Here is an 11,028-nt window from a genome sequence, read left to right on the forward strand (position 1 = left end):
GCGCCGCATCTGCACGCCGTCCGGCGACGACGCACGGCCTGGCATGGGGGCCGGCTGCCCGCCCCGGACTGCGTAGATCTGAGTATTACTTCAGGTACTGGATGACTCGATCTCAGTGTCGAAGCAATGCTCGGACTCTGCGACGGTCGTCGGCTGCGTCTGCGCATCCGAGAGTCCGCCCGCCGCGGCTCGCATGGTCGAACAGCTCAGCCAGCCGGGCTGTGCCACGCCCGCCCGCCCTCTTATTTTGGGTTCTGCCATTTTGTGATACTGTGTAATTTGACTAGTAGCCGCATCAGTGTTCGCGTATGTTAATGGTTTGGCATGTGCTGTGATGTTGCGTTGATTGTATTAATTGTTCGGCATGCGCTGTTATATTTTATGTTAAGGGTGTTAATTGTTTGGCATGTGCTGCCATATTTTGCGAGTGACGTTTTGTCGTCTGCCTTAATGTAAGGCGTACGCGATTACTGTTCATTCTGTCGTCGTTGTGTCTAGCTGCTTTGTAAGCTCACTGTCGACATTGTCCTCATGATTTAAGCACATTACTCATGCAACAATATCCCGCCTGTTCCGGGGATGACACGTACGTTAGCGGATGTCTGCTCGGTTATATGAAAAGGAGTAGGGTTTGCTGCGGCCCATAAAAGAGTGACAGCGGACAGCGCGCGAGAATGGGCTTCGGATAATCACTGAAACTGCTGCTTACGCTAGTAACGAAAGCAACAAAACTGTATGGCTGTTCGAGGTAGGTGAAGGTAGCTTAAGTCACGCAGTGCATCCAACATTGCTTAACAAGTATTGATTTGTCATTGTTATTCATACTGCAAGTAACCAAAGTAATTGTGAAACATTGCGATTGCGCACGATGTGAATCATTGTTCTTCCAAAGAGATGTAAGTTCGAAGCGCTTTTAACGTGGTTTGTGTTACCCATGTACAGCCGTGCTACACGGGCACCGGCTGTGGGGGTTTGTTGTTTGCGCCGGCTGCCGCGTGGCGCCAGCTCCGGCGCCGGCTGTGGGTGGGAGAGGGGTTAGTGTGTGCGCCCGCCACCGTCTGGCGCCAGCTCCGGCGCCGGCTGTGGGCGGGTCGGGGAGGGGTTAGTGTGTGCGCCCGCTGCTGTCTGACGCCAGCTCCGGTGCCGGCTGTGGGTCGGGAAGGGGTTAGTGTGTGCGCCCGCCGCCGTCTGGCGCCAGCTCCGGCGCCGGCTGTGGGTGGGGGAGGGGTTGGTGCGTGCGCCCGCCGCCATCTGGCGCCAGCTCCGGTGCCGGCTGTGGGGTGGGGGAGGGGTAGTGTGTGCGCCCCCACCGTCTGGCGCCAGCTCCGGCGCCGGCTGTGGGCGGTCGGGGAGGGGTTGTGTGTGCGCCCCCCACCGTCTGGCGCCAGCTCCGGCGCCGGCTGTGGGCGGGTCGGGGAGGGGTTGGTGTGTGCGCCCGCTGCCGTCTGACGCCAGCTCCGGGCCCTATTCCAGTGGAAGCCAAGGTGGACGCCATGGTTCGTCTGCAGGCAGAGATGGAGGAGCTCAAGGGCAACACGTCCGGAAAAGTTGACAAGTAATGACCAGGCCGGTCGGCGTTCCGTTCGCAGCCAGTGGTTTCGTTGTGGGACATTTGAAAGTTGGCCCATTTAGGGCTCCTGAATCTGCCGTCAGTTCTGGTTTTTCTCGCCGTGCTCGCAGTTGCAGCTGCGAGCCTTTGTGTGCCGTCCGCCATTCTGCGGAGCTGTCCGGCGCTTGTCATGCCCATGCAGCTCCAACTGGCCGGCCGCCCCCTGTGGCGGCCCGTCTGCTGCCATCGCGGCGGCCTGGTCGGCGCCCCGTGCCCTGCTCGGGTGGGGGCGTGCGCTGTCGACCGTGTCCTCGGTCTGATCCCTGATTTGACCTCCGCACCGCCGCCGCCGCAGGTCGCTGGTCAAGAACCTGGTGGTGGGGTACGTAGCGGCGCCGGCCGGCCACGAGCGCGAGGTGCTGCGCGTCATCGCCACCGTGCTCGACTTCTCGCGCGAGGAGCGCGCGCGCGCGCGGCTCGACCCGGCGCCGAGCGCGCCCGGCCCCGGCCCGGCCGGCGCGTCGCTCAGCCAGGCGTTCGTACGCTTCCTGGAGGCCGAGTCGACGCCGCGCCGGCCGGCCACGCTGCCCGCGGAGAAGATGGCGCAGGAGGCGGTCCGGCGCACGGAGGCGCGCACGCACCGCTCCCAGGTGAGCGGCACCGGCCACACCATGCCGGGGGGCGGGGAGGAGGATCGGCCCGGGTGAGCGGCGCAGATTCCACCGTACCTGGGGAGGGGAAGGTGGGGGACTAGCGAGATCTAACTTGTGTGATTTCACGTCAGATAGATTGCCACTACGCGGTGTTTGGACGCTGCTGGCGTGCATTCGGCTGTGCTGTGAGTACGCGCATGCGCGTGACGCTTCCTTGCCCCCGGCCCGCAGGCGTCGCCGATACCGGCGACCGCGGCGCGCACCACGCCGCCGCCGAGCCACTCGCGGCAAAGCTCGACCTCGTCCAACCTGCTGCTGTCGCTGTCGGAGCAGCAGCCGGCCGAGCCGGCCGCCAGCAGCAGCAGTGTCCTGCGCGCCATCATCGGAGACGGCGGCGGCGCGGAGCAGACAGACGTGCCGCGACCTGCCGAGCCGTGACAGGCGCATCTGGGCCGCGCCGACGACAGCGCCAGAGCGGGCGGCAGCGGGCGGCGCATCTGGCGTCGCTTGCCCGGGAATTACGTGCGATGAGAATGCTTTATATGTATGTCTTCGCGGAATAATACGCTGTTGACTATATGGTGCTCGCAATGTTATTTTTATGAAAGTGATAGCTGTAATTGGTGAAATAAATTATCCGATGCATTCCTGTGGCTTTGAAACCTAGCGAATATTATTTGGCTGCAAGTCGTCGCTTCACATTTCGGGAAGCAGCCTTGATCCAGGAGTATAACGCAGTCTTGCCAATTGCTGACTCAGAACAAAACGAAGTTCGTACCACTCTCCCGCACACTACAATCGGTTCAAAGCACGCTCCTGCTGACTACAATCGGTCAGTAGCGCTCTCCTGCAGACTACAATCGGTCCGTAGCACTCTCCTGCAGACTACAATCGGTCCGTAGCACTCCGCAGACTACAATCGGTCCGTAGCACTCTCCTTCTGACTACAATCAGTCCGTACACTCCCCTGCAGACCACAATCAGTCCGTAGCGCTCTCCTGCAGGCCACAATCGGTCCGTAGCGCTCTCCTGCTGACTACAATCGGTAGTGTTCGGATTCTTGTCTAGGCGTTATCGAGACTTCGGCGATGCCGCGGGCGGGCGCGGCATCGTCCGGCGTCAGGGATCAAGGGGATCGGGATCAAGTCCGGATCAAGGGGACTGGTCTGGTCAGGGCGGGATCAATATCTCTGGCAAATTGCAATGCGTCAGTCACGCTAATAATTCAGTCGGCATCAACATTGACTGACATTTGCTGTAATTTATGATACCGTCATTACAGCTTGGGACGGCAAGAAGTGTCACAAAATACCTCTGATGCTGTCATCAAAATATGCCGTATTTGGACTTACATGCCCGCTAGAGCTTATTATGGACTTCTGTCCCTCCAAAATGCCGCCGGAACGACTCCAAAACAATCGTATCAGGAGTTGTAAGAGATGCATTGAAGTCCGAAAACAAAACGAATCGACCAACAGTACTGCGCTGCTCTACATCAGTTGCGATGAGCCCCCGATTCATAATGCAAAACTGGGAACGACTCCATAGGAGTGGCATTGAGGGCGGCCTGCCCGCACGCTCTTTTGGTGATTTCGAACTCACGCCGGGATTCAGTTGCCCGTTACTCGGTCGGCTCGTTGAAAGCTCTCCCGCCGGGAGGCGCCACTGCGCTGTTGCGATGAGCAACCGGCTCCAACGCTTACTGGGTGGTAAATCGCAGCTGTGTGTCATTGGGGCTCTACGACGCATTCAGCTACTGAGGCCACATGGCGTCGCCTGCGTCTCACCCTGGCAGGAAGGGCGGGCAACGCGGAGAATCGAACCCCATACCTCTGGTTTCCCAGGCGCGCAGTGGTTAACGCAGACGCGTCAACCACTACACTACCGGCGCCACTGGTAAATAGCGCTGTCCATTCCAAAGGTGAAGCTAATTTAACGCTTCCATCACGCCGCCGACGTCTTGTGCGGACGCTCAGGTGAAAGGCAGCTGTTTCAAACAGGGCTGGAGAGTCCCGTGCCAGTCAAAGACCTTCTATCGCCAATGACGAGATGCAAGAGCAAACGCGGTGGCAGTGGACGGCGTCCGAGAATTTCCAGACGTTCATTACCGACTAGCGCTGCAAATAGTTTGGTTGAAAACACCTGTCATGCGCCTGCAAACGTTCACGCGTTCAATTTCACAGGTTCCACGTGCATGCCCAGGCACGGTTGGGCGTAACGTGGCGCACCACATTCAGCCGGCGCGAAAACACGACCTTACCTGACTGAGCCACCTGGGGCGGTAAGCATCACACGGTCCGTCCCAGTCCATAAGCACACTTTCAGATGTCGCCATATTCAGCGACGTGGTCGCGTTAGGCTACAGCGAAGACCGCTTCTTTGAACCCAGCATAGCACTCCGCCTGTTTAAACCCAGCATAGCACTGGCGCTCTTGTGCACGATGGAATGCGTACCACTCCTTTCAAACCACAATGGAATGCGTACCACTCCTTTCAAAACTTTGTATTGGTGTTGATATGATCCGTGTGCACGTAACGGAACAACAACATATCACAATGTGGGATAATCACACACATGCTACGGCAGACACGACCAACTTTTGATGAGCAGAGGGAAATCAGTCTACGACCTAATTCAACCTGTTAAAACATACGCCGTCCTCGACTATCTACTGATGTGTTTGATTCCGCCACTGGTCACTGCTGGCCACATCGCCGATAGGCTGGATATGAATGCTCCCAGCGGTTCTAGTGCCAGCTAACCGTGGTATAACGCCGCCCTCGTTAACAGCAGCTCACCAACGGGAGCGGTGTCACAAGCGTTGGCATTCTCCACTACACCGCACGCTGCGCCACACAATACTGGCCACGGCCAGGCCCGTCACCCGTCCCCACCCCAAGGCTCGGTTATACACACGGCAGTGGTCGGTCCGCTGGCGGCCCGCTGGCCGTTCTGGGCCCGCTCCACCGGACGCCTACCACATCGTTCAGCCCGGGCTACCAAACCAGCAGCCGTGTAGCCAGGCCACGCTCTTGGACCGCAGGGTTCATGAGTCATTACCAGGGCACAAGGGAACACGCTCCGGCCCACGAGACATCTCCAATGACCCATCCGCCAGTCAGCTCCGCCGTACTCTGTGCGGCCCCACGGTCTCTATCCGTCCTCCTGACAGCTCACCGAACCCTCCTCCACCGGTCCCCCGGTCTTCACCGGTCTCTACCCGTCCTTCCGGCAGCTAACCGAACCCCTCCACCGGTCCACCGGCCTCCACCGGTCCCACCCGCCATCGCACCGCGTCCACCGGCAGGCGCGCCCCTACCGGTCCAGCAGTCCGTCCTCGTCGGCCGAGTCGATCAGCCCGCAGATGATGGGCGACTCGACGCCCAGGATGTACTCGCACGTGCGCGGCTCCAGCAGGTACAGCGACACGGCGTTCGGGCTGTCCGAGAGCTTGCACTTCAACTTGACCTCGACGGAGCGCGGCGCGCCCGACTCGTCGCACATGGTGCCGCCCGAGTAGAAGTGCGACACGTGGCGGCGCGCCGGCACCGGCTTGGGCCGCTTCAGTGGGTTGGCGCGTAGCCACTGGCGGTGCACGTCGTGGCTGAAGAAGCCCAGGTGGAGGGTGGTGCGCGAGCCGTCCCGGTTCACGTGATACTGGTCCACCCGCTTGCCGTAACAGAACTCGTACCGCCACCAGCCGGAGCCCTGCCCGCGCGCCCAATGGGGTCAGGGTGGCAAGGGTGCCGGCATCGGACAGCGAACACGGGAGGCCCGTGGCTGCCCACAGTGAAGATCTGGCTTGAGATTCTGTGCAGGGCATGACACCACCTGACGCCGTGTTCAGGGCTCACGTTGAGGGGAAACACGCGGCCAGACTCTACTGCACTCGCTAACGAGCGTTTGCAATGCAAAGCACCGCATCGTTCCTGGGGTTTATGTGATTCTCACCACATAAGACACGACCGGCCGGGGGATCTCAGGAAAGGGAAATGTCCGAATGGACCTTGCTAACACGAGTATATCCAAAGGCTGTCCACCACCTTGTTCCAAATCTGGTGGCACCGTTTCTGTCGTCGACACACATGTAAAAAAGAAGTCTTCCCTAAGAAACACCCGCCCCATCTCTGACGGGCAACATAAAACGTGATGAAAGCACTGTAGTACCAAATTCGGAATGCAAGTAATAGAGACGTGAAATATTACCACAAACGTGGCCATTTAGTCCATCGTCGGGCGTAGTTTTGCGGATAGGTGTGTGCAGGGGGGGGGGGGGGGGGAATAAATGATGGAAGCCTGCTCCCACAATGCGCCACCAAGCAAGTTTCCATTCGCATTTCCCCACGTATTCTAAAAACAAACTAAGAGTAGACTGGAACCTGCCCGCCCCCCCCCCCCCAATTTTACACGAAAAAACATATCTGGGTCACACAAAATGCAAACCACTTCACAAACACAATCACACGTTCCGATCTCAAACCGTCCCTGTTCCACTCACCCCCGTTCAGGCAGTGCCTGCCGGCCAGAAAATCGTTGGACCAGCTTCTCGTCCGTAGACGGGCGAAGGCCTTGGACTCGGCGGCGGCGGCGGGCTCCTCGCCGGAGCCGGAGCCGGAGCCGGAGCTGGACGCGTCGGGGCGCGGCTCGGCCCGGCCTCCCGGCTGGCGCTCGCCGTCGGGCGGCGCCATCAGGTGGTGGCGCAGCGCTAGGCTCTCCGACTCCAGCTCCAGCAGTGAGCGCGGCCGCTTCGGGCGAGTTGGAGAGCGCGATGCAGTGGAGTGCTGTTCTCTCCACGTCGGCCGTCACCCTGCACACGGGGGGCGAGGGGATGGCGTGATGAGCGGGGAACATGAGGGCAGGTGCAGCAGCGCAGTATCGACGCAGTCGAACGGCTGGCGGCGTGATGACCACGGAGCGACGGAGCGTCAGCGCACGGGGTCACCACTAACAACGGGGCGTCAGTCACACCACACGGCGTCACCGCTGACAGCGGGGCATCAGCCACACCACACGGAGTCACCACTAACAACGGGCGTCAGTACACACACACGGCGTCACCGCTGACAGCGGGCATCAGCCACACCACACGGAGTCACCACTACAACGAGGCGTCAGTAACACCACACGGAGTCACCACTAACAACAGTCAGTCGGTCACACCACACGGGGTCACCACTGGCAGCGGGGCGTCACACCACACGGGGTCACCACTGACAGCGAGGCGTAAGTCACATCACACGGGGTCACCACTGGCAGAGGGGCGTGTCACATCACACGGGGTCACCAGTGGCAGCGGGGCGTAAGTCACACCACACGGAGTCACCACTGACAGTGGGGGTCATACCACACGGGGTCACAACTGGCAGTGGGGCGTGTCACACCACACGAAGTCACCACAACACGGGGCGTCACACCACATGGGGTCACAACTGGGGGAGGGGCGTCAGTCACACCACATCAGGTCACCACTGACAGCGGGGCGTCACACCACACGGGGTCACAAACCAGCAGCGGGGGCGTCAGCCACACCACACCAGGTCACCACTAATAGCGGGGCGTCACACCACACGGGGTCACCACTGGCAGCGGGGCGTGTCACACCACACGGGGTCACCACTGGCAGCGGGGCGTCACACCACACGGGGTCACCACAGTGGTTACGCAGTATGGCGAATCAACTGCGATTTATAACATCGGTGCACAGTAGTTATATCTTTGCAATGAAGGTCAGCAAGCTTGAACACCTACTACATGTGTCTTCAACCGAGGGTTTTGTTTACAATGCTGGTTACAAGTTCGTTGGTTACAGTGGTAACCCCGTAGATCGTGCCTGCCAACAACCCATGCAGAATCGTCAAGCCTTTAATACTTTTAGCAGATTTTATGGGCGCACGCCGTGTCTCATACGATGCCACTGGATGAAACAGCGTACTCAAGACTGGATACTGCACTTGACGTGACACGAGTTACGCCACACCGCGCACCAAATGTATCGTATCGCACCAGAGCTGAACTGTTGACCCCCACACACCAGCGGCGCCCAGGCGTGGCGCTGGGTGCGAGCGGCGGCCGGTGGCGCCGACCGTCACACTGACCTGTGGTCGGGGTGGCTGCAGAGCGGCGGCCGGTGGTGCCCCGCCACAATGACCTGTGGTCGGGGTGGCTGCAGAGCAGCGGCCGGTGGTGCCCCGTTACACTGACCTGTGGTCGGGGTGGCTGCAGAGCGGCGGCCGGTGGCGCCGACCGTCACACTGACCTGTGGTCGGGGTGGCTGCAGAGCGGCGGCCGGTGGTGCCCCGTCACACTGATCTGTGGTCGGGGTGGCTGCAGAGCAGCGGCCGGTGGTGCCCCGTCACACCGACCCGTGGTCGGGGTGGCTGCAGAGCGGTGGCCGGTGGTGCCCCGTCACACTGACCTGTGGTCGTGGTGGCTGCAGAGCAGCGGCCTGTGGTGCCCCGTCACACTGACCTGTAGTCTGGGTGGCTGCAAGAGCAGCGGCGACAGCACCACGATCACGTACTGACAGGAGGAGCTCTCCTGGAAGGAGACCAGCTCGTGCCGGCCGCCGGCGTGGCACACGTAGCGCACCAGCGTCTCGCGCGGCCGCCCGGTCAGTCGCACACCGTGCCGTCCCGGTTACGGCACCTGCAGCCACACCATGGTCGTGCGCAGGTCAGGCGCCACACGCGACAATACAACTCAGGTCATCCTTGTTCCCACACGGCACCTGCACGCACAAGCGTCAGTACGCGTCCCGATCCGACACTCGCAAATAACGATACCGCCGATATCTCGATATGTAATAGAGTGCGATACGCGCAGTGCGCAGTATTAAGGCATCTGCGCTAACCACTGCGCGTATGGAACCACATAGCCCGTGTTCGATTTCCCGCGGTCCTCGCACTTCCTGCCAAGGGGAGAGACAGGCGAACGTCATATAGCCTCAGCAGCAGAGTGCGTCGTAAAGCTCCAGTGACGAAGGCAGAAGCGTTAAAATAGGTGGCTAAAAGGCACGGATTTTGAGGTTCCGCTCATGGCGGGACGTTCTAGTCCGCTTTCCGGCGGACCTCTGCCAAGAGTCCGCTGCTGCACACACGGCCAGCCGACGTGACCGGTCACGCTTTTCATGCAAACACCACCATATAGTATGCAACGGCTGACTCGGGGCGAGCTGTGTTGTGACATATTGTTGGTGCTGGCCCTATCGCCGGTACCAGACAGTAAAAAAGGTATGAGTGTGAGTGTAAATTCTCTCTGACTGCACGAATGTGGTTGTAAAGCAGTGATTCCAGTCAGACCAGGAACAACTCATAAGTTTAACACTACCTTGACTGAGCGAGGATAGGCATATCTCAGTGGCCTGAATATCCCGGAAATTTGTACCGGGAAAACTAGGAGGAATGTGTGCAGCATACAGATTACAAGGAAGGCAACAACGCCGAGAAGCAGTGCGCAGTCCTCAGTTCCCAAACCCGTACGCGCTGGAATGCCACTAAATGCACAGCACAATGTGACACAAGGTAGACGCTTCACACAGAACGCCGGAATCCCATCTTTACCAGCAAACAATCGGGGCAGCACCGCTTCCCGGACGTGTCATGTGCCAGAGAGGCCCGGCAAGCACGGCAGCACGCCAGCCGCCGATGCGGCCACTCACCTCCAGGTACGGCAGGTCCAGCTCCCAGCCGCAGCTTCTTCCGGGGAAGCGGCCGTACCCGCCGCGATGGCCGCGTCCAGCTCGGCGACTGACGACGGGAGCGGCGCGTTACGACCGGCAGGCTCCTCGTCACGTCACGCACGAGGGCGACGCGTCACGGCCGGCCAGCGCTTCATCACGTGACACACGAGAGCGACGCGTCACGACCAGCGGCTCCCCGTCACGTCATGACACGAGAGCGACGCGTCACGGGTGCGACCGACAGCGCTGGCCCCAGAAGTGAGACCCCAGCGGCTGCCAGCTATTAATAGACGCGAGCACAAGCCAACCCTGTCCGCTACACTTGCACTGTCACAGTTAAGAGCAACCCATCCTGCTGCTAAACTCGCGGTGAACAGCTGATGAGTTAAGCGCGCAAGGAATCTCTGCCCTATGAGAGGGTGCTTAAAAGTCTAGCTGGTCAGCTACCTTGATATCACACTACGTCATACGACTTAAGTGAATGCGTGTAACCAGAGCAAATTCACTTTGTCCACTAATGATGGCCGGCCAACCCAAAACCCACATCACATGATGCTTGCCCACTCTTAACTGAGAACCTACTCTGAGACTTGAGCGTGTCTTTGCTGTAGCGGCCCAGGAAGTACTCGATCAGCTTGGTCTGCTTTCCCTCCTTGGTCTCGTGGTACTGCCGCACGAAGTCCCCATGGCAAACCTCGTATGTCCAGTACGACTCCAACTGCAGGCAGGGCATTCACATGATGGCATGCTATGCATGAGCCAGCTAATCACCTGCATGCATTCTGAGGACAATGGTTGTTCTCAGATTACCTGAGGGTAATGCAGGGTGAGTATGCCAGCTTGCATAACCTCATAATCTGAGAGTAACGCAGGATGCCTATGCTTGCATGCACAGCCTTCAGTGCAGCTTCTACCACCTGTCTTTAGTACTTCATGGCATTTGGAGTTGAGACAGGAGTCAATGTGGGGTGCAACACAGCCCATAGCTGCAGCTCAGTTGCTCCAAGGCAGCATGCTTTGGAGCTTTCTGTGCTCAGATAGGTAAAACATACTCTCCAATCCCTGACACCCAAACTAAGTGACCGACGGTATTATCTAGCTAAATCGGTCTCGAAGTTCAGTTTGCACCACCTCAGCTGTGCTGAGC

General features: G+C 59.5%; 2 protein-coding genes across 2 annotated transcripts in view; one reads left to right on the top strand and one right to left on the bottom strand.

The window, feature by feature from the left end:
* Positions 1-10,644, bottom strand: part of LOC119093935 (endoplasmic reticulum lectin 1) — a 39,353-nt gene extending 28,709 nt beyond the window's left edge. The window contains exon 1 of the mRNA XM_037216956.1: positions 10,464-10,644. Coding sequence (XP_037072851.1) covers positions 10,464-10,614 — 151 coding nt within the window. The 5' untranslated portion in view covers positions 10,615-10,644. The remainder of the gene's footprint in view (positions 1-10,463) is intronic.
* Positions 1,387-2,848, top strand: LOC119093941 (thyroid receptor-interacting protein 11-like). The gene is made up of 3 exons (XM_037216961.1): positions 1,387-1,555; positions 1,905-2,199; positions 2,434-2,848. The coding sequence occupies exons 1-3, from the start codon at positions 1,494-1,496 to the stop codon at positions 2,638-2,640; spliced, it is 564 nt and encodes a 187-aa protein (XP_037072856.1). The 5' UTR covers positions 1,387-1,493; the 3' UTR covers positions 2,641-2,848.
* Positions 10,645-11,028: the final 384 nt, after the last annotated feature.

Source organism: Pollicipes pollicipes, unplaced genomic scaffold (assembly GCF_011947565.3).
Source record: "Pollicipes pollicipes isolate AB1234 unplaced genomic scaffold, Ppol_2.1 Scaffold_4002;HRSCAF=4701_pilon_pilon_pilon, whole genome shotgun sequence".
NCBI classification, from domain to species: Eukaryota; Metazoa; Arthropoda; class Thecostraca; order Pollicipedomorpha; family Pollicipedidae; genus Pollicipes; species Pollicipes pollicipes.